The sequence below is a fragment of the Rosa rugosa genome, chromosome 6, assembly GCF_958449725.1.
Source record: "Rosa rugosa chromosome 6, drRosRugo1.1, whole genome shotgun sequence".
NCBI lineage: Eukaryota > Viridiplantae > Streptophyta > Magnoliopsida > Rosales > Rosaceae > Rosa > Rosa rugosa.
In genome coordinates this window covers 32,863,771-32,887,683 of record NC_084825.1, presented here as the reverse complement: position 1 = coordinate 32,887,683, position 23,913 = coordinate 32,863,771, and the positions used below count along the sequence as shown (strand labels likewise).

Here is a 23,913-nt window from a genome sequence, read left to right as displayed (position 1 = left end):
AAAAAGAAAGGAACATAGCGTCTTGGTTTATACAAGGGTATGAAGTTGGTTTCAGTACCTAGACCACTTGTTTTTCACGTTTTACGTGTAGCAATCCCTTTTTTCCTCTTGGTTTGCTTCTGCATATCTCTGTCAGTTTCTAAGCACCATAGTTTTCTTTTCTCCACCTACGAGTTTATGGTAGTGGCAAAATCAAATCGCGAGTTCGTGTTCTTCATGTTCGCTGTTGTTTCTATCACGATCAATATCGTGTTTGGGATTTTGTGGCCCCCCAGGGAAGATGCTGATCATTATGTTCGGCTAGATGAAGTGAAAGACTATACTGTATTGAAGGTAAGTGATGAAGATTACTATTACTACTACAAATGTAGCGATTGCGATGAGGATAACAATGAGTGCGGTTCTGATGGTTATGATGAAGATAATGATGACGATGGTAGCGATGACGATGTTAATAGTGAAGAGTTTTATGGTGAAGTGATTGAGTGTGAAGAGTTGGAGAGGAGAGCTGAGGAATTCATAGCCAAGCACACAAGGAAATGGAGAGAGGATTTTGTATGCGAGAAGCTCACGTACATGGCCTCTATAGAGTTGCAATCATCAAGCTCTATCAAGCCCAAGGTGAAATGAATCCTTTTATCATAGTTTCTCACAAGAATAAAATGATGGCCTGATACTGTATTTTTTTGTCATTTGGCTTTTCTCATCTTTAAGTTTTCTCCCTTTCATCTAAGTTTTAGTTTGTTATGATGAAGCTGGGATTGAATTAGTCTCTTGATAGTTCTGTTTTTTTAAAGGAAACTGTTGGGATCTACTCGATTGATGATCTGTGGGTATTTATGTAATGGGAGGTTCTATTATAATATGATTGTATTGTTGATATTATAGTGGTGAAGTAAATAATCAATTTCTAGTGGAATTCTGTTACTCTTTTTGTACATATATATAGCAGTTTGACTTATAATATTCCATTTTACATGGCGTATTTAAAAATTGTACGTTGTACTGGCTTTGCCTCCTGATCAATTGACATAACTTTTGATTCCATAGAGATGATCCATATTCTTTCTGGCCATTTGGTAAGATACAAGTTAGAAGGTTTCATGATATTAATTAGTAAAAGCTAGTATGATATTAATTAGTAAAAGCTAGTATGGCAACACTTTGAAACCCCTATTACTTCCATTTCATAAAACAAGCCTTCCTGCACGCGCATAAGGGTCGTGCTCGCACGTGCGAATTTTGTTATTAGACTCAACATTTCGCATAGGCACATTGTCCTTCCTCTCTTACTATGCGTGTATCAATTAAAGCGCATGTGAATTTTGTTATTGGACTCAACATTTCGCATATGCACGTTGTCCTTCCTCTCTTACTATGCGTGTATCAAAGCGCGTACAGAAGGTCCGCGCTCGCACATGTGCTCTTGTTTTGGGAAATACATTTCACATCTGCATATTGTCCTCCTTCTATTGCTACATGTGCGGCATGCGAAAGGGTTGTGCTCGTAGGTGCGAGAAATTATTTCATTTGAGCATGTTGTTGTAATAATATCGATTTTCTTTTTAAACGTTTTTGGGAGAAAAATGTTTGTACGGGCATAAATTAGACGTTTCCTCTTACAGGATTGAAAACGTACAAATGAAAGAAAGATTGCGAAATTTGTGAAAGCATATGTACTACGTTGGTCATTGTCGATCTCTTAACTTTTCAATGGAAAAATTAATCCCAAGGATATTCGAAATGAAAAAAACTGAATAGCATATATATATTTTTTTCAATAAATTAGGAAATCTTGAGTTGATTAATTTAAGCTCAAATGTAGGGAAACTGCAAGTGGGAGGCTTTGCTTCTTTTTTCTCCCCACCTTCTAATTTTGCATGCTAATTCTTTTACCAAATGTCCTCCTCACTCACTTGCACACTCTTCTTGCTTTTTCTTAACTATGTCATCTTCATTTTATCAAATTGCATGCATGTCAACTTCTATTCATAAATGCCTGTTGATAATCTGGCACTAAATTGCATGCATGTCAACTTCTATTCATAAATGCCTCTGGTAATCTGGCACTCAGCCAATGACACATAAGCAGCAGACTTCAGCCATGCTTGATGCTTAGGTCACATAACCTATCTCTTATCGATCAGCAATGACGTCCCCAAATGAAAATTGTGAAACGCATCTACCCAAGATGCTGCTTTTTGTTTTCAGAAGTTGATCAAGGAACCTAATTAACTTGCTGTTCTTTCTCTTTTTTAATCTTCTTGTCTTGGCCAATGTGAAGGTGAAAATATTTTCATTGTAAGATTTCTGATCAACTAAAATATTTACAAATTAATACACGTTATCATAGCAGAAAACACCCTACCATTAATTGTCCTTAACAATATTGGTGATTAATTAGCTCTCTCTCGCCATATGAAATCTCCTTAATATCTGATCGAGAAGGTTAGTCTACTATTGTACGGAGCTGATGTAACACTAAATAATCAATATATTGACACATCGACGTATACAAACCTCAGAGAAGGTCATAAAATTGATGTTTTGCCTAGTGACCCTTGAAGTCGTTTTCTATAATTGTCACTTAGTGACTCTAGAGTCCAGTTTACATGGTGTGGGACGCGTTTGTTCCCAACCAAACCACCAAATTATAACCACATTTCAATGAAAGTAACTGCAAGTATATTTGCTTTAACATTGCAGCCTAAGTCCAAATTAGCTGATTTTTCATACATACAAAAAGACTCGCTTTATCCAACTGTTACGTACATAACCAGATAAACACAATAGAATTAAGATATGTATGGTCTAGTCCACCGAAAGATATATCCCATGAATGGTGGAACCGGATTTTGCAGGCCTTCATCAACCTTTCTACATCGAATTAACTTCATTGTTTGGTAATTTGGTAAGGTTTTGGATCTTGATTGGTGCAGTCTCTATAGTTGACTTGAACCTAAACCACCCGGGCAGTGGAGCGATGTTTCAACTGCATGTGGTTTGACTCACGTAGTCACGTTTAACTGAAGAGTAAACAGAGTTAAAGTGGATCAATTCTAAATTTAGATTCATTTAATTAATAAGAAACAAAATTCAAATCTAATATGAGCTGATAATCCAATGGATCTTGCTTGTCAAATCAAAATCCATATCAGGCGATTTAACGACTATCCAAACTATTAATTTGATCATTTTATTATAATAAATAGGATCCTAATAAATATTTCTAAAACAAGTTAAGGGGCCCAGTATCATTTGGTCTAGTGGCATAGTCTCCCCTTCGTAAGTGGAAGGTTGTGAGTTCGACTCATGAAAGACTAGTTGTAGCATTTGAGTTGTTTATCTGATCAAAAAAAAAAAAAAAAAAAAAACAAACAAACAAACAAACAAGTTAAGGGACAGTCTTTCTCTCTCTGTAACTGGACGGGTGATCTAAAGATTGGGCTCGGGAGCGGTGTAGTTGGATAGTTGTTGCTTGAAGTTTGGCAGATTGTGCCTCTGCAGTGGTTCTAGTGCGACATCTCTGTGTTTGTGGGTCGATTTGCTCTGATTCTAGGGTCGCTAGCAGTGATGATGGCTGCTGGTGGACCGCATCGATCTGGTTTCTGGGTAAACTCAGCCGTGGTGATTGGGTTTGCTTGGTTTTCAGCCTTCGGGGTTCAAGGTTGTCGGAGTTGTTCGTTGATAGCCTCAAGATACGGTGGCAGCGCTGGACGTGGCGGCGTTGAGCAGCAGTGCGTGACGGAGATGAAGACTTGGGCCGGGTTTGCGCTGATTGCTAGGGTTTGGGTGGAACTGTCCTTGGGCTATTCTCATATAGGCCTGGTTGTTTTAGGCTTGCATTATGTTAGTAGCTTATTTACTTTTAATAATTCCCTAAGTTTATTTAGGGAGCTACACAGTTTTCATGCTTCTAGCGAATCTTCTAGAATAGTACCGAGAGAGGATTCAAACTATCATCTATGTATTTGATGTATAATGAGTGGACCTAATTCTATGTACCATTATGGCTACTACCACACCTTCTTGATCTGTCTGTAGATGGTAGCGGAATGATATGTAATGATTATTCTGCCTTGTGATGAATGAAATTGCTACCCGATTTTGGGTTTGATTCAAAAATTTATTGTATTAAATAAAAAATCATAGTATGTAATAAAATATTAAACTATAACAAGATATTCAAACAATTTTAAGATTTTTTCAATTCTGTCAAAGTTAAATACATATAATACTTGAGAAATTCTGAGATATGACAGATGTGCCACGTGAATAGTAAGCCAACGAATCATGATTCTCTATCTCTTAATTATATTCCGAAACTATCCATATTTTATTAAAAAAATGAAATACCTAAAAGTTCTCACACATCCCCTTGCATGGGCCACGTGGTACTAGCCATGCGTACTAGCCACGTGGCACGTCTACCCTATCTAAAATTCTCTCATAATATTTGTCATTATAAAGACGAATTTGTGTTTAATCTGTTGATTGAACATATTAACATATTGCAACCATTCGACAAAGCAAATAACACCATCTCCAAGACTAGTCGCTCCATCTTTTTCGGAGTTGAGTATACCAAAGCCCTAGGGTTTTTGGTAGCAGGGCGACGACAACTGGGTTTCCTTGCCTGTCAGGGGGGTCTTCCGGCCCCGTTCGTATCTGGTGTGCGACGCTCGCGTGTGCAGCAGAGGGGAGTATTCTCGGATTTGGGATCGGGAACGACCGGCATCTCTGCACGAGAAGTGGGTGTGAGGCGGCGACGGATCTGGTTTCTAGTTGTTGGTGGTGCACCTTTGTCGGCATCTCTTCGAAGGCACTTCTAGTTTTTACAGCAGGTCAGGCTTGTTTAGGCTGCGAGGCTATCTTCCAGGTCGGACCTAGGTCCCTCAAGGTGGCGGGGATGGTTGAAGATAGAGGTCGTCCACCAGAATGGCAGTGGCGGCTTGCTTGCTTGGTGTGGTAGCAATGCCTCCGGCAAGCTTCCTAGGGTTCCGGTGTTCGACGGTCTGAGTTGCAGATTGAGGGCAGTGGGTGTGGGCTGGGCTTCTGGTTCAGTCCATTCTCCCTCCTCTCTCTTGTTTGGGCCAGCGGTTGGGTCGGGTCTCTTGTTGGGCTTGTTGTGGGCTGGACTTCTATATGACTCTAATTTGAGGCTATTCATTGCTTTGAACGGCGGAAGGGTACACCAAGATGGTCTTAGGCCCCAAGCCATTCATGGTAGATGCGGAGAATTAGGGTTGTATTTTGGAATAAACATAGTTGTTAGTTGTTTTTTCTTTGTAGTTTCCTTTTGGTTAGTAGCTTTGCATTTCCTTTTTGGATTTTAGTTTTCGCATTCCCTTATGGGTATTAGTCTGACTATTTGTGTAGTCAGTTGAGCAGTGATTGTAATGGGTGATTTTCGGATCCCCTAGATTGACCTCGTACGGCCGTCATGATCTTTTGATCATTGGAATATATTCCATTTCCCTAAAAAAAAAACACATATTAACATATTGAATTATCAAATCCAAATTCGTTCAATAACTACATTTCCAGACCAGATTTGAATCAAAATCTGATTTATTGACAGGTCTACTAGTGAGGCTGTGCATAGGTTTTGCTGAACAATTAGGGCCACCATTGCTACTGGACACATCATCCGTTCCCTTCCACATCTTCAGGCGGGGAGCTTCCCCATAGCATCCTTGTAGCCATAAGTCCTTCCATCCTACGTTTCAAACAAGTCGTCTTCTGTGGTGTATCAATAATGTTCAATCTGAACGACAAAATCAATCCAGTCCCAAACATTTTCCTCCATTTCTATCCAAGGCAGGATATCCTTGCACCAGAAAATGTCGTCGGTATATATTTCCGACAAAATAAGAGAATACTCCAGGAAGTATCTAGCTACTATTCTCAACATATCTAGTACCAGAAGAATGTTTTCATATGTGACTGTTAATTCTCACTCGTCATAAGCCTTCTAAGCCATCAAACTGGGTGGATCCTTGCTTTGCTACCAACTGCCCAATTCATTAGACTCGAAGCCACCCCCACAATGTGCTAAGGCTTCCAATTTGAAGTCGGTTTAGCCGAAGCCCTAACCAAACAATAGTTTATAATTGAAACTGCTCAATCTAATCTCCCGAAAAACCACAGAAACTTTTTAATACCCAATACGGATTTGAGTGCTGTTTCCCAACTTTACACCATTTTACCTCACTTTGATCACTCTTTTTCCTCGACTTTCTTCTCTCCATACACAAGCCACTTTTTTCCCTACATCGACCTACGATCTTAAAGAATGAAAATTGTAGGCTACACTCATTTGATACAACAAGGTTTTACAAATGAAAGAATTAGAGATACAAGAGATACAACACTACATACATTGATTTATGTACCCTTTTCTTCCTTGACATCCCCCAACGCTTCTAATTCAGCCAACATTAGAGAGTATTCATCATCAACGGCTTTCATTTCCTTCTTAAGCTGTGCCACCTGCACACAAACAACAATAATCTTCGTTAACCATACAATTCACGGCCAAGACATGTTTAATGAACTAAAGAGTAACATTGATTTTGCATTCCAATAAGATACCGGATTCAAAAATGGGTTCACAAAACCTCGAAAGTAAGCAAGGCCAAAATCTCTGTGTTTAAAATAAGAAGTTAAGGTACGGAATGAGCTTCTGATCTATAAGAATAATTTGAAGGAAATGGGGTATCGTACAGCTTTTAAACGACAAACCAAGAAAGAACAAAACTAAGACAAGAACAAACATCATATGCACTACAGAAGTACCTTAAGATTTAGTTCCTCCTCCCTCTTCTCATATTCCAAGCATCTGACAAAATAGAAAACATCGTTCAGAATCTAAAAGCTTAGAAAGTAAACCTCCAAATATGCAAGAAAACGGATTCATCACAGAAAGAATTGCGGTGAAAATAACAGAACAAATAATCATGTACTCACTTAGATCGCAGCTTGTTGTTCTCTTGCATCAGATTTTTAGCCTCTTGATCTTTCAGCTGATTTCTAGTAGGATTTCCCAGCTACCAAACAAAATTCACAAAAGAAAAGTCATTAAGCAAAAGGAAGTGTCTTAAACAAAATGTGCAGGCCATATCTTTATAGACTGGTACTGTGTCATACTGGCATAGGTATATTAAGTCTGGGCGAAACAAGTGCAGCTTTCAGTGAGATATATATTTTAATCCAGTTTTTTTCTCTTCCTAACTGAAACACATATTACATAAGCTGAAATCGCTTAATAAACTAAATGCCCTTCTAACGAGAATGGAAACATGGTATGTTTCAAACAAGTTGCTTGCTTACCTGTACAGACTGACTTTTCCCAGTATTGATCACCTTGGCCCCTTTCACATTTTCAACCGGCAGAATATCATGGTGTTCTTTCCTCTTCATCGTTCCTATTACACCAAAACACAGAATAGTACTTGCAATTTATTTTTGTTCTATTTCAATAAGAATCAGTATGTAAAATTATTAATGAGAAGAAACGATGCTCAAGCTGCTACCTTGTACAGATTTCCGTAAGGTGCTTGAAATTGATGGCCCAGATTTTCCAAGTACTGTGTTTTTACTACCAAGAGCAGGGGAACTTTGGCCCAATGTGATAGATTGATGATCGCCACTTTGTGGGGTCACTGGTTTAAGCTTTTTCTTTACCTGATACCCAATTAGTCCACAGTGATAATCCCTGCCAAAGTCCAATAGAAACATCATCTACAGTCATCAGGACACTTCACAGAGATTCCATCATACACAAGTAAGAATGCCAGATGCCGCTAAGTGTCCGAGAACTATTTTGAAATTTTTCCATGTATTAAAATTGTGCAGTGACCATAATATTCAGTGTCATGTTCTGAATGAAAATAATTAAATTCATTGAGATGTCCAAAACTTTCCGTTTGTCTGTAGACAAGAAAAGTTTGATAGTCCATGTCTCCATGCAAGATCAAAGTAAATGCAAAATGAGGCTCTATAGAACTATTTAAACATACAAGGTTCATTATTGTGAGCATATAGCTTTACCAGTATTCCCATGTCATCTCCTTCAAACGGACTTCAAGTTTCTGAAAAAGAGAAGTTCTCTCAAAATCTTGTTTGTTATGACTCGGCTCAACAAAATCTGCTTCCAAAACACCTATAAAACATCCCACAAAACATTGGCCCATAATTACAACACCCTCAAAAAGCAATATAGAGCTCAATAAAAAGTGTTTTGCCAGTTCATACCAACAACTCCATGACCCCTGCTGTTTAAATAGCTCACAACCTGCCAATACGGCTGCCCAGGAAGAGAAAAATGGAAAAAGAAAAAAAAAATGAATAGATTTGCATTCATAAGGCTGAAGATTTTCACTAATATAAACAGAAAAGGTATGCACAGGTACGAATAGTGATCTTTTTTATTTTATTTTTGCAACAAGAAATCAGATAAAGCACTGGATTGTCACTTGAAATAGACAGATATCATACAAATGAATCCATTTGATTTGCAATAGGAAAACCTAAGAAAATAGAAACAAGATTATTCAATGGAAAATAGAATCCTATTAGGAACAATACTCAAGTTAAATACAGTTTTCTGCCTGCCTTTTTCTATGCCACAAGTCCAGTCTTAAACCACTACAGAACATATACTAAAAGATAGAAGCACCAGTGCACAGGAAATGACTTGATCAAAGACATTGGCCTAGGTCTGTCATGCATGTGTATGCATACATGCTTATATGAATATAGTCCTGGTGTTTGTCTGGAAATCACATATAGACCAAAAATTTCTCCTTTATAAAATCAATTACCAATTATTGAAATTCCTCAAAATTACAAAATTCCTGGACGTAAAATTCAGCAAGGAAAAGATACCAGTATCAGACGATTCTTGTGATAAACATTGAAGCCGTGGTAACTGACATATGGAGCATCCTTCAGAAATCCAATAGTAGTAATAACTTGACCCTGCATGTTTAACAACTTGATTGTTTAAGCAGAGAGGAAGCAGTTCATATGATAACAACTAAGCAGTCTGATGGAATCATTTAGTATAACAGCAACTAGAAAAAAATTGTCTATGAATTCAGTACAACCTCCACAGTGCCCCCAGTTTGAGGTCTATACAAGATATATTCTTGAAATTTTAGGTCATCAGCAATGTTATGATGCTCAACAACTCTCCCACGCAATATTATTTGAAAGGTTGCTGGTATACGCAAGTACAAGATAGACAAGTAAACCTGTGGAGCATAGAGAAAGACACTCAGAGAACTTCCAGTCTTCTATGTCTAATTCAAATATACATAGGCTATGCTTCGCTTCGCTTACACGGAGAGAGTGATGGAAACGATTAACAATATGCTGTTCATTGACTTCTTTCCATCCAAGTCTAGCATTAACTTTTTTGGTATCCCCACTAATACGAATATCCTGCAACAACCAAGATACAGGAAGCCACCTCATTAGACTGGTACACGCTACTTTCACAACATTCAAAAAGAAGAAAATAGAGTGACATAACTTGTTGACCTCGGGATCAGTATCGAAGTCCAGCTCTGCACTCCCATCATCGTTGAACCATAATTTATAAATCATTACTTTTGTCCCATGAGCTCCAATGTCATTGAACTGTCATCTCATGATTGAAAATTCAAGCACTACATCAGCATGTGAAGCAGATAAGAACTACCAATGTATATGAAGCAGCAATTGACAAGCTAGCTGGCAAGTAGCTAACCTAGAGAAAAGGTACGTTGCCCTTTTCCGGTTCATTTCAAAATTTAGTAACCTAGATTTACACATGAATCAGCTTGCAAAAGTAGACGATACTAATCCCAGATAATGTATAAATGTAAGAAAAATTCACATAGATTAAGATAGCATTGTTGTAGAGGAATTTGGCTAATAATACTGTGAAGCATAGATATCCCGCCCCACCAAAAGAAAACTCACCGTTTCTCTTAAAATAATGCGAATGTTATTACTTAAGAAAGAAAAACTGTAAGAGCTTACTTGTTTCAGTAGCTCAGCCTCTGTTGAATATGGAGACCACTGTAGCAACAAGGAGAGATTAGACATAAAATGTTCTCTGCCGTGCATTATATCTAATGTTTCAGTTGTAGGGTTGAATTCGTAATCCACCTGCAATTGACATGCAAACTTGATTGAGAACGAGAATAAATGACAAGCAGCATTTCAGCTGCCCATTGAACTAAAAACACCAAGACAATTGAGATCTGTGAAACATAATGTGTAATCATTTGTGTAACATAATGTGTATGCTCATCTGCCTGAACGCTAGAGTTCATGTTGCAATTACATATTGCAACTTGTCAGCTTGCCTTCTAAAACTAAAAACGACAGCCTCAAGGTAGTCTAAAATATGGCTTTACAGTGGCACATCAAATATCCTAGTAAATTTACTACCAGATACAACAATAAGCCACACTTCACTTACCGTCTTAATTTTAACACGCAGAAAAATATTGATAAGAGTCTAGACACTAAAAGCTTAGCAAAGAAAGCTCACCATCGGTACTACTATTCTATCATGTCCTGTTCGTGCCAAAAACGTGTAAGAGAGAAGACCAATGCTTTGAGTCAATGTCCTGATGAAAAAAAACAAATAAGTCAACAACAATATTTATGTTACCCAGCTTGCAGAATTCCAAAATGTTGGGTGCACAATTCCTCAAGGAAAGAAAAAGAAAAATGAACAGAGAACAAATTTGCGAAAAGGTCATAGAGATTTACAAAGACAGGATTCAGGACTTGCAAGCAATGTACTTTTGTTAATAGGAAACAGATAATATTACATATTAAAAGTGGAACTAAAAACCACACTAAGGGAACCAGCAGTCTGCTTTAACAGAAACACTAATAAATGTAAGCTGCAAAAGGTAAATAAAAGATGAGTTAAATACTATTTACTCCCTATACTTATAGGGTTTCATCGTTTCAGTCCCTGACGTTCGAATTTCACCTAAAAACTCCTCGAACTCTCAATTTCCTCCTAATTAGTCCCTGCCGTCAAGCTCCGTCCAAATTATCCGTTAAATTGTTGACGCGGCATCCATTTCACACTAAAATGTCTATTTTACCCTCATGGTTTTTTTTTGTTTTTTTTTTTCTCTGTTTTTTTTTTCTTTTTCTTTTGACCCCTTCTTCTTCCAACTCTCTCTCCCCTCCTCCGTCTTCTTCTTCCTCCAAAAACAAACCCAACTCTCTCTCCATCTTCTTCTTTCAACTGGAGGAGAATCTGGACTTGCTCGCCATCACCTCATGGAGCTTGAAGTTGTTGGATGCTTCACCATCTTCATCACCGACGATTAAGAAATCGGCGAAAATCCAAAGCAAACCATGTAAGATCAAATATGGACATAACACATATCATCATAAAGTAATTGATGATTAGCTTAATATCAATCCTAGTTTAACATGGATACAAACAGTGAATCAATACTAGTGACTTAATGAAGTAGTGTATCAATTCATTAAGGATAGTAATCCATTGCTTAGTCGACAAGAAAGGCTACAAGTTGTGATACATTAGGAATCTAATAGTGAAACCTAAACCGACAAGGAATGCTTTAATGGGAAGCTTCTTGAGGTTTAAGTCTCATATATATACAGATGAATTGGTCCCTGATTACTACCACGACTATTGCATATTGTTCTGTCCATTGAGAAGCAAGTTGGTAAGTAACAGAAGACCACATTCAGTGATCGAGTTAAGCAGTTGCATAAGATGGAATCCATGTCTGTTATTGCTGAAGGTAAGCCTTAATCCTTTTATGATTGTTGTGCATATGTTGTGAGCATGTAACTATGGTTTTACAATTGGTATCAGAGCATAGGCTCACAAATATGAAAAATCGTTTTAGGGTTTTGCAAAACAAACATAAATCTTTTTAAGGGTTTTTGCTTTACGGGTCAAGTAATTGATCAGGTTACTGACCAAGTCACTGGTCATGTAACTGATCAGGTACCTGACCAAGTAAGTAACTGACCAGGTAACTGACCAAGTAACTGGTCAGGTACCTGATCAAGGTAAGTTACTTAAGTCGACTGCTGCATCTGGTTAATTATAAAATTCAAGCTTCCGCTATGATTTTTTAGCAGCAAATTGGGGAAAAAAAAAAAACAAAAACAGGTTTTTTTGTGAGATTGATTTTGATTCATAGCATGATAATTGAATTTTTGATTGTGCCCAAGAACCCTAGTTGCATTCCCGGCGTGCGTTAGGCTAGAGTAGATGGTGACCGGATGAAATTTACAATTTCTTGATTGTTCTGTGGTTTCTTGGAATCGAATCAATTTTGGTTATGCTTGAATATGCATGTTGAATTGATTGATGATATGGTATTGTATCTGTGATTGTGTAAAATTGCATGAAGAACAGAAATCTCCCAGATTTTGTTTACACTTTGTTAAAGTTGACAGATACAAGAGCTTAATTTTCTTACAAAGATGAATCTGGATAGAATGTAAAGTAAAAGAGCTCATATGTTTTGTGGTTTTCTGTTGGCATAAGTGATTATGATGCACAAAGCATCCTTCATTGATGTTGGCAGAAAACATTGATCAGGTACGTGTAACTGGTCAAGTAACTGTACCTTATCGAGTAACAAAACTGAAATTGTGTTTTGTGTTTTAAAACTATGCTTCAGTTTTATCTTCCAAAGAAGAGGTTAAGTATGGTTTTAGAATACAAAACAGCAGTATGCATGCTTGATGAAAATAAATACGGATACTTAGAAATTTTTCTTCTGTCTAAAGATGTGGATAAATTTCTTTGGATAACTTGTTTTCATTGAACATGGCATATTGATAAAGAACTCCAGGATATTAAGTTTCTGCTCAAAAGTGATGCTTAATATTGTTTTTGTTATGGACTGACATGAATGCAAGTATGGTTGTTTAGGTTTTCTGTATGTTCTTGTTTTGGTTACTTAAAGCTAAATAAAACACAGAAAACTTAAACATATTTTCTTTACAAACTGAGAACTCACTCGAATTTTTGTTTTGCTCCTTAGGTAACTCTTACATGAACTTGAACAGTGTCTTGATGTTAACTGGAACCAACTATAGAGCTTGGCTAGACTCTGTGGAAAATTATATGGGAATGCATGAGAACATAGACTACTGCTTTACTGAGGATAAGCCTGAAGAGTTAAATGAAAAGAGCACCAAGAAAGATACTGACCTTTACAAGAAGTGGCATAGATCCAATAGAATGGCTAAGAACCTCATCAGAACATCTATGTCTAAGACTGTCAGGGGAAGTATAGAAGAGCCTGAGCTAGCATCAGATTTTCTGGAACTCATAGGTGCTAAGTTTAAAGAAAGTGAAAAAGCAGAAACAGCTAGGCTAACCAAGGAGTTTCATGATTTGAAGTACATGGGTTCAGGGGGAGTTAGAGAGCATATTATGAAGATGATCAAGGAGTTTCATGATTTGAAGTACATGGGTTCAGGGGGAGTTAGAGAGCATATTATGAAGATGATCAATATAAATGGCAGACTCAGGGAACTCTTAATGGGGGTTAGGGATGAGCAAGTAGTGCATTATGCACTACATTCCTTGCCTAACAGTTTTAGTCATCTTAGGACCAGTTACAACTCTCAAAAGGGAAACTGGACTCTAGATGAACTTATATCCATCTGTGTGGATGAGGAATCTAGGATCAAGGAAGAAAAGGAACCTGCTACAACCATTAACCTCATTGAGAAGCCTAAAAGGAAAAAGCCCCAGAATAAGCTCAAGCCTACCAAAGCCATAACTAAGAATTCAACAGCTGCAGTGGCCAAGGAAAACAGGCCATTCAGGTTCAAGTGCTACTTTTGCAAAAGAGTAGGACACATGAAAAAGGACTGCACTGGCTATAAGAATTGGTTAGCCAAAATGGGTAAGATTTTTTCTAATACAGTTTTTTCCTTAGAAATTAATCTTATAAATGTTGAACCACAGTCTTGGTGGATAGATTCAGGCTCACCTATTCATATTACTAATTCTTTGCAGGGATTCATAAGGAGGAGAATCCCAAAAAGTGATGAAGTGAACCTGTGTGTAGGCAACGGCATGAGAGTGGCAGTCAAGGCTATTGGAACCTTAAAGCTCGATTTAGGATTAGGAAAATTATTAGTTCTGGACAATGTTTTTTATGTACCTTCCATGAGAAGGAATTTGGTTTCAGTTTCTCTTTTAGTAAAATCTGGTTGTAGACTTGTTATGGATAGTAATGGAATTCTTATTTCTAAAAATTCTGTTCAAATTGGTTCTGGTGTTATTATGAATGATTATTTACAGTTAAATTGTTCAATGGCTCAACAAGAAATTTTACTTGTTGAAAATAACACCAACAGTACTAGCACTTTAACAGGTGTTAAAAGAACCAAACTAAATGAAAAGTCTGCATTTTTATGGCATAGAAGACTCGGCCATGTTTCAAAAGAGAGACTGAAAATTTTGGTGAAAAACAACATCCTAAATGAACTTGATTTTTCTGATCTAACAGATTGTGTTGAATGCTTTAAGGGAAAAATAACTAATACTAGAAAGAAGACTGCATATAGAAGCCAAAATTTATTAGAACTCATACACACTGATATATGTGGATCATTTAGGCATCAAACTATCTGTGGGAATGTGTATTTTATCACATTCATTGATGACTTTTCTAGATACAGTTATATTTATCTACTTTCAGAAAAGGCACAAGCATTGAAAGCCTTTCAAATCTTTAAGTCTGAGGTAGAAAATCAACTAGAAAAGAAAATCAAAACAGTAAGATCAGATAGAGGGGGTGAGTTCTATGGCAAGTACACTGAATCCGGCCAACAAAAGGGTCCATTTGCCTTGTTTTTGCAAGACAATGGAATTAAAGCTCAATATACAACACCCTATAACCCACAACAGAATGGTGTTGCAGAGAGAAAGAATAGGACTCTTTTGAACATGGTTAGATGCATGATGTGTACAACTGGTTTGCCAAAATTTTTGTGGGGTGAGGCTTTAAAAACTGCAAATTATATTTGCAACAGAACACCTAGCAAAGCTATAGAAAAGACTGCTTTTGAGCTTTGGTGTGGCAGAAAACCTAGTCTTCATCACTGCCATGTTTGGGGATGTCATGCAGAAGCTAGGATTTATAATCCAAGCTTGAATAAACTTGATCCTAAGACAGTTAGTTGCTATTTTATAGGTTATCCAGATAAATCTAAAGGCTATAAATTATATTCTGCTCATCATTCACCTAGAATTTTTGAAACACATCAAATAAAGTTTCTAAGTGAAAAAGTTCACAATACAAACCTTGAGGATTTAACCTCAGATTTTGAGGAAATTGTGTCGGATGAGAATATAAGTGTTGTATTGCCTTTAGAACAAGATGTAACTGATCGAGTCACTGGTCGAGTAACTGACCACGTAACTGTCCCTGATCAAGTAACCGGTCATGTAACTGGTCATGTCACTGACCATGTAACTGACCAAGTAACTGTACCTGGTAATGTAACTGACCATGTAACTGGTCAAGTACCTGTCACTGGTCAAGTCACTGACCAAGTAACTGTCGCTGGACAAGTAACTGACCATGTCACTGGTCAAGTAACTAACCAAGTAACTGTCACTGGTCAAGTAACTGACCCTGTAACTGATCAAGTCCCTGTCAACCCTCAGCCTAGAAGATCACAGAGAGCAAGAAAACCAACTTATGGGGGGGAAGATAGTGACTACATTGTTTATCTGCAAGAAGCAGAAATTGAAATGGACTGTGCAGAGGACAATGATCCAACTACATTTAACCAGGCTATTGAAAGTAATGAATCTCACCAATGGCAGCTAGCAATGGAAGCAGAAATTGATTCCATGAGCCAAAATGCAGTTTCGGAATTAGTTGAACCTGACCCTAATCAGAAACCTATAGGTTGTAAATGGGTTTTCAAAACCAAAAGAGATGCAAATGGCAATGTAGAGAGACATAAAGCAAGATTAGTTGCCAAGGGTTTTACACAGAAGGAGGGCATTGATTTTACTGAGACTTTTTCTCCAGTTTCTACAAAAGACTCGTTTAGAATAATCATGGCTTTAGTTGCTCACTTTGATATGGAGCTACACCAAATGGATGTTAAGACAGCCTTTTTGAATGGTGAACTAGATGAAGTGATTTATATGAAGCAGCCAGAAGGTTTTGTGCAAGCTGGAAGTGAAAACTTAGTATGCAGGTTAAGAAAATCAATTTATGGCCTTAAACAAGCTTCTAGACAGTGGTACAAGAAATTTGATTCTGTGATTTCTACTTTTGGATTTACAGAGAATCTTGTTGATGAGTGTGTTTACTTGAAGACAGTTGGGAACAATTTTATTTTCCTAGTACTCTATGTCGATGATATACTTTTGGCTAGCAGTAACTTCAAACTGCTTAAAGACACTAAGAGTTTTCTGTCAAAGAATTTTGACATGAAAGACTTAGGAGAAGCATCCTATGTACTAGGCATTGAGATTAAAAGAGATAGAGCACATAGACTACTTGGTTTGTCTCAACAGAATTATTTTACCAAAGTTTTGAAGAGATTTGGTATGGAAAAGTGTGCAGCTGGAGAAGTTCCCATGTCCAAAGGTGATAAGTTAACCAAGAAGCAGAGTCCTAATAGTGATGTTGAGAAAGAAATTATGGAGTCAAAGCCTTATGCTAGACTTGTAGGAAGTCTCATGTATGCACAAGTCTGCACTAGGCCAGACTTGTCTTTTGCAGTAGGGATTTTATCGAGATTTCAATCTAATCCAGGCCATGAACATTGGGTAGCTGGGAAGAAAGTGTTGAGGTACCTGCAGAAAACTAAAAGTCACATGCTAGTTTATAGGCAGGTGGAGGATTTGAAACTCGTTGGATTTTCAGATTCTGATTTCGCAGGGAACTATTCGGACTCCAAGAAGTCAACTTGTGGATATGTGTACATGCTAGCAGGAGGTGCAGTTGCTTGGAAAACCATGAAGCAAACACTAGTTTCAACCTCCACCATGCAAGCTGAATTTATTGCAGTATATGAAACTGTGTGTGAAGGACTTTGGATCAGGAATTTCTTGATGCAGACCAAAGTGTTAAGTCACATTGTGGCAGGCACACTTGTGATTTATTGTGATAATGAAGCAACAGTTTTCTTTAGCAAGAACAGTAAAAGATCAAATAATTCTACACACATTGATCTAAAGTATTACAGTGTTAGAGAAAGGGTAAAGCATGGTGAAATAGCTGTTTTGAGTATTGACACGAATTCACAGCTAGCAGACCCCTTCACCAAGGCCTTGTCAGTAGCAGCATTCCAGAAGCATACGGCAAGCATTGGAGTTTTAGCTAATCTAGATGCTTAGGTTCAGTAGAGAGTTAATCCAGTTGGAGCAATTTAAATTTCTAAGGTTTTTGAGTTCTTGTATTTTTAGTTGTGATCTTTTGACTTTATTTATCACAACTTGTTTGTAATGACAGATTTTATTATTATCAATAAACTTTTGAGGTATTTCCAGTTATGATTTTGCTGCAGCTTTATTGTTTTATTTTGGAAATTATCATCTTGTTTTGAATATCATACTTGCTATCAGATGGCTTAAATGATGTGAAGCATGATGTTAAGGTTCAAGCAATATTTTTAAGCCATCAGTGTTCAGTGAATTTGCTTGAGTTTCTGGTTTTAGAAACATAAAGTAGGACCTAATATATGTTTACTTGTTGATACACATTAACATATATTGTATCACTTCTGGTTGAACATATGTGGATTGCAGAAGCTTATGTTAGTGGTTTTGAAACTCTGCATTTTTGTTAAAATGTATACTGTTTCTTGCTCTACATAAGTAACTGTGATCTGACCATGTTGGAATGGATTTTCAATTTGAGTTTGTTATCTGGCGCGCACTTCAGTAAGTTAAGTAGGTTTTGATGTTCTCTGGTACAAATCATCGAGCATGATATGTGTGAGTCCAAGGGGGAGATTGTAAGATCAAATATGGACATAACACATATCATCATAAAGTAATTGATGATTAGCTTAATATCAATCCTAGTTTAACATGGATACAAACAGTGAATCAATACTAGTGACTTAATGAAGTAGTGTATCAATTCATTAAGGATAGTAATCCATTGCTTAGTCGACAAAAAAGGCTACAAGTTGTGATACATTAGGAATCTAATAGTGAAACCTAAACCGACAAGGAATGCTTTAATGGGAAGCTTCTTGAGGTTTAAGTCTCATATATATACAGATGAATTGGTCCCTGATTACTACCACGACTATTGCATATTGTTCTGTCCATTGAGAAGCAAGTTGGTAAGTAACAGAATACCACATTCAGTGATCGAGTTAAGCAGTTGCATAAGATGGAATCCATGTCTGTTATTGCTGAAGGTAAGCCTTAATCCTTTTATGATTGTTGTGCATATGTTGTGAGCATGTAACTATGGTTTTACAAACCATCCTCAGATTCTTACCTTCTCCTAAACCAAATCAAATCCCTATCAATACCAACCTCAACCTAAACCAAATTGATCAAATCCAACAAAGTCCAAATCTTTACAACTCCTCAGATTCTTACCATCACAAATCGGTCCAGCCCGATCCCGATTCCGATATGTCTTTGTAAGGGAGGCGGCCGAAGCAATCCAAGTAGCGGCGGGGGACGTGGAGGTCGTGGTGGAAAGACTAGAGTCACTGATCGACCATTTGCCTAGAGTTTCAAAGTAAGTGAAAGCCTCCTCCTCACCGATCTCGACTTGGAGAAATTTCCGATCCGGTTGTCGTCGTCGTCCTCCTCCTCCTCAACGCCGTCTTTCCACTACGCTCTCCAGCCAAACATGTAGTACAGAATCTGGGTTGTGGGATTTGGTTAAGAAAGTGGGTCGAGTACTGCTATATGGATGTTGTTGGTTTTGGTGTTGAGCTTGAAGAGGTCGAATCAAAGAGTAATGAGGTCGAAGTAGAGAGAGAATAGATCAGAGAGGAGCAAGAGAAAGTCTTGGCCAACGACGTCGTTGTGGGTCCTGGGCCGCATGCGCTTCGACAAGGGCTGGCCGCGGCGGTTGAGTTTTTATCAGAGGTAGTGGGCGGCGGGGTTTCCGGGACGAGAAGTTTGTGGCGCTTGGGGAGTTGGGAGGTTGGGGTGGACTGTTGTTCTTCTGGTTCTTGTTTGTCTTGGGATTGTGAATTTGTGGATTGGGAGAGGAAGAAGCAATCGAGATTGGGTTGAGAGGTGGCGGTGAGAGTGGGGTGGTTGTGGAGGAATTGCGGTTGAGAATCCAATCGGTGGCTTTGAGAGCAGAGTTGCCGCCGCTGGCGGCGAGGTCGGTGGGGAAGCCCATGCTTAGCAGCTGCTGCATTTCCATCTCGACATGGTGGAAGAAGAAGGGGTAAAAAGACAAAAAGGAAAAAAAAGAGACAAAGAAATTAAAAAATAAAAAATAAAATCAGTGATGAGGGTAAAATAGACATTTTGACCTGAAATGGATGCCACGTCAGCATTTTAGCGGACAATTTAGACGGAACTTGACGGCAGGGACTAATTGGGAGGAAATTGAGAGTTCGAAGAGTTTTTAGGTGAAATTCGAACGTCAGGGACTGAAACGATGAAACCCTATAAGTATAGGGAGTAAACAGTATTTAACTCATAAAAGATCAACTGAACAAACAGAACTGCAACAAGCATAAAAACAACAACTATTTGTAACACTAGCAACTATACTAGATGCTTCCGATCCAAGTTGAAGGAAGAAAGGACAGTGCGAATCCAGAAGAAACCAATGCCCACAGCGATGAGAATCTAGCCTGGTCCCATACAAGTCCCTTGTCTCTCCTTTACACTCAAATTTAGACTCTGACCAAACCACCTGAAGACATTGCTACGATGCTACCGCATAACTCCCACACTCCTTTGCTCTTCCACCTCCAGATGACAGAGGCAGAAGGCCTCTCCATAAATAGGGAATCACATAAGACAGTAAGAGACAACACCCAGGTCAATCTAGCAACCTTAAAAGAATTACACAGCAGTCTCAAAGCAATCAGACCATTCATTAAAAGGTGACTGATGCCCTCCACACCTAGTTCACCAATAGGACCTAAAAAGCACTCACTATTTTTGTTTTGTAAGAACAAACTTTCATAGGAACCTCTAATAAACTACATCAAACAATGGGCAAGGAGTTCACCCAAAATCTTCCCACAACACCGCAACCCCAAACCCCTTGCGAATGACAAAATTACTCACTCACTCTCTATCAAGCAGCAAGCAAGCAAGAAATAGTTCCTTTAGAATTAAATGTATCTTCAATAACAGATTTTAAATGAATCAACAGTCAGTTTCAGTGTTCAACCCTCTCCCTAAACTATCACAAACCCACTGAGGAAACAAGGAGAGATCAGTTATAATCCAAATTTCAAGATTCTGTTATCTTGGTCATAGACAATGAAAAACATGTATGAAGTTTTCCAATAGCCTATAAATCATCAAACAAAACTTATTGTTAGACTCTAAACAAAGAAGTTGAAAATGCTATTGTAATCTAACCTCTTATCCTGGTGGCGGCTGAATACAATAACATCCGCACCAAGTCTCATAGTACTGGTCTTGAAGCCATTACCATCTGGAAGGATACAAGTCAAGTTATAAGTGCCAGAGGACTAGTAAACCAGATTCCAGAATGAATGCTAAAATTTATACATTGGCCAATGGCTGATTTCGACTTCTTATCTGAAAACCCAAAACTCATACAGCGGCGCATAGCTTCAGGGTCCATGCCGTTTCCATCATCTATACAAAGCACAAAATTTTGGATACACAAGTTAAATACACACATTCCTATAAAGCATGTATATATGCTACAAATCGGGCCTCCAATCATCATAAATTCATACCTTGAATTAACAATGCTGGGCTTCCATCCTTTGGATTTGAGATTTTATCTACATTGACAAAAGTGGCCCCATTTTGGATCTATCCAAATGCAAAACAAAAAAGAGTGAGTGCCAAATCTAATAACACAGGTCAAAACCAGGCAAAAACATTAAAATAAGAGAAAATGCCACAACAAACCCCATTACTGAAAATACACGGACCCAATGATCTTTATTGTGTAAACTTATGGATGGATATTTTATAAGGGAATTAATAAAACAAATTCTTCTGTTTTTATTAAACGTAGCTAGAAGCATCCACCATAATAAATTAATTGATGTGTTTAAGAAAGTACTTTATCGAATCCCAAACCATCAGATTAGAAATTGACAAGCAGCTTAGAATTATTGAACCAAAAGAGAGATTAGAGTAATTAAATATAGAAATTCAGGAATTACCTCATCAACTGCATTGTCAAGGAGTTCTGCTATGGCTGGAAAAAAAAAAATTAAAGGAGAATGTAAACTTCTCAAAATGATAGAAGAGGCAAAACATATAGAGATGCAAAAAGCTCAATTCAATAATCATATGCAGAAACCAGAGATGCGTAAAGAAACACATTACCACCAAAGGCCCATTTATGTGAGGTGGCATTCGAGTGAAGAAACATGGGGTGGACATGTAGATAGTTTTTGCCATCTGTCAAGCCGAAAACAGGAATGTTAGAGAAACAGCCATGGGCAAAAACAACATCAGATGGTGGAGAATGCAAGTATAATAAGTAATACTCATCAACATAAAAGACCAGGTTGGGAAATAAGCTTCAATGTCACTACTAGGCCATCTAATCAGATGACAGCATATATTTAACCACTAATATTAGTAAAATTCACATGCAAACCCCTCAAGTTAGAACAGAAGATATATATAGTAGAATACTTTGAAATGTAGCTTTAGAACCGATGCCATCATTGTAGTTCCCAGCTTTCCAAAATTGCCGACAAAGTGGGGCTGGCCATATAGGTGATGCCGAAGAGATGCCTGTGTCATCCACAGGAGACTGCCCTGGGTCTAATATACTGGAACTACTGTGACCAGTACTTAAAGCATTTGAGCTCCTATTTTCTTCAGAATCTTGTATAGTACGTTGGGTTTTTGACAATTTATTCTTCACAGGTTGAGCTTTACACTTCTCTTTTTGTCTTCCGACAACATCTAGCTCCAGCTTAACAGGTTTCACATCCACCTCTCCAAGTTCATCATCACTAGATAAGTCCACAACATCTATCAAGGTCATCCTGCAGGCCATACAAAAGTTAAACATGCAAAACCAGGTAAGACAATAAGAGCATAACTAAGCATGCAAGATATGAAAACTTAAAAAACTAAGACATTGACGTTTCCATAAGGAACAAAGGTTTCATTATGAACAAACCTGGTAAATTTAGACACTTTAATCAATTGGTTCAATTACATATAGGCAACTATTGCAGAAGCTTAGCTTTCCAATAGATAATGCTCACTAACATACTGCACTTAGAAATCAGAAGGGAATCGCCACAAACATTTTTGATAAAATGCTCTAATAACATATTGTAAAGCCAGATCATAGCCATTGCATCGGCAATGTTATACGATTTCCCATCACTTACCTGTCGTGAGTAATAGACATAATATAGTGTAGTTAGCACTGATCATTAAGTGGTAGACATACTCATGACTCATGCATTATGTGTGAGAGTGGTAACATATTATATTTCTGTAACCTTCCGAGTTGTAAGATGTATAATATATCAGACAATTAAGTCTTCCAATCTTGTCGTACTTGACTTGGTATCAGAGCGAAGATTCGAAAACAGACTTTGTCTTCTTCTTTTTCCCGTGTTCAGATCGACTTCGTCGTTTGTCCAAGAACGGCCGTCCTCATCTCTACGGTTGATCTTGCTTCAACTAGTCAAATCGGCCATCACCTGTGTCGAGTTGCCCACCACCGGCACTCGACTCACCTGCATATTCAGACCCGCCACAGTCTTGCTGACAGAATCATGCTGGCCCTATCTCTGCCAATAACCCAATCCTAGTTTTTCACCTCCAGCTCCGAACCGAGCTTCTCCACGCAGCAGCAGCAACTTCTTCACTCAGCAGCTTCTTCACGCAGCAGCAGCTCCTCCAAGCTCCGATCTGCCGGACCTCCTCGATACCCCATTTCTGTTCACCTTATTTTTCCTTTACTGACTCTCTCTCTCTCCCCGGTTTCTTCCATTGCAAACCTTCTTCCTTTCTAGCTTGCTAGAATTCACAGAGAGAAAACACCCACCAACCATTTTACTCACCTTTTCTGTTGAGCCCCCACTTAAAATCCACCCAACATTTTTAAATTCTCTCTCTCACTGACAGTCACCAACATCCCACCCAGACTTTCTTTTCTCAACAGACCCGAGCCAGCCCTCCATCAATATATAAAATTATAGGCCTGTTCCACTTTTGTTTTAGGTGGGTGAGAGAACAGAGGGCGGGAAGGAAAAAGGAGAAGAGGAGAAGAAAAGAAGAGAAAGGGTTTCTTTTTGAAAAGGTGAAAGGGTTTCTTTATTAAAGGGCGAAGAAGGCACGTGGGACTGTGGGAGACAAAAAGTAAAGTAGGAGACAAAAAGAAAGTGGGTGAGAAAAAAAATTGGTGTTTTTGTGATGGCTAAAGATGAAGAAAGTTCATGATTCCAGGATCAACGAGATCTCGAAGGTTGAGGTCTCTGTCAAAAGTTCAGAAAGTTTTTCTTTCGGGGGTATCAAACTCAACGGTACCAATTTCCGAACATGAAAGAGAGTTATGTCTGTTTATCTCCGCGGGATGCACAAGATGGGGCATGTGATTGGAGCAATCAAGGCTCCGAGTGAAGATGATGTGGATGCCTATGCTAAATGGGAGGATGATGATGGGTTTGTAATGGCAATACTCTTCAGAGCCATGACCGAAGAGGTGCTACAGATGGTGGAGGATTGTGAAACAGCTG

The 23,913-nt window shown here is 38.2% G+C and overlaps 1 protein-coding gene across 4 annotated transcripts; it reads right to left on the bottom strand.

Annotated features, from left to right (window-relative positions):
* Window positions 1-6,380: 6,380 nt before the first annotated feature.
* Window positions 6,381-23,437, bottom strand: LOC133718164 (protein MICRORCHIDIA 6-like). Of its 4 annotated transcripts, none has more exons than XM_062144983.1 (20): window positions 22,558-23,437; window positions 21,845-22,203; window positions 21,530-21,604; window positions 21,364-21,398; window positions 20,926-21,004; window positions 20,732-20,821; window positions 20,579-20,654; window positions 10,547-10,625; window positions 10,030-10,158; window positions 9,547-9,645; window positions 9,346-9,447; window positions 9,111-9,257; window positions 8,890-8,982; window positions 8,257-8,308; window positions 8,053-8,164; window positions 7,536-7,717; window positions 7,333-7,427; window positions 6,970-7,049; window positions 6,799-6,841; window positions 6,381-6,492 (listed from the first exon to the last, which is right to left on the bottom strand). In XM_062144983.1, exons 1-20 carry the CDS (start codon window positions 22,575-22,577, stop codon window positions 6,388-6,390), a joined length of 2,052 nt encoding a protein of 683 aa, XP_062000967.1. In that variant the 5' UTR covers window positions 22,578-23,437; the 3' UTR covers window positions 6,381-6,387. The 4 variants fall into 4 exon arrangements, with proteins under 4 accessions (XP_062000967.1, XP_062000968.1, XP_062000969.1 ...); XM_062144984.1 differs by having other exon boundaries at window positions 22,672-23,436; XM_062144985.1 differs by having other exon boundaries at window positions 22,731-23,436.
* Window positions 23,438-23,913: the final 476 nt, after the last annotated feature.

Coding starts and splice junctions, on each gene's coding strand:
- LOC133718164 (XM_062144982.1), bottom strand. CDS start 22,229: ATGTTTAACTTTTGTATGGCCTGCAGGATGACCTTGATAGATGTTGTG. Junction 21,399..21,529: donor ACATAAATGGGCCTTTGGTG/GTAATGTGTTTC, acceptor TTTTTTTTCCAG/CCATAGCAGAACTCCTTGAC. Junction 20,655..20,731: donor GAAATCAGCCATTGGCCAAT/GTATAAATTTTA, acceptor GTATCCTTCCAG/ATGGTAATGGCTTCAAGACC.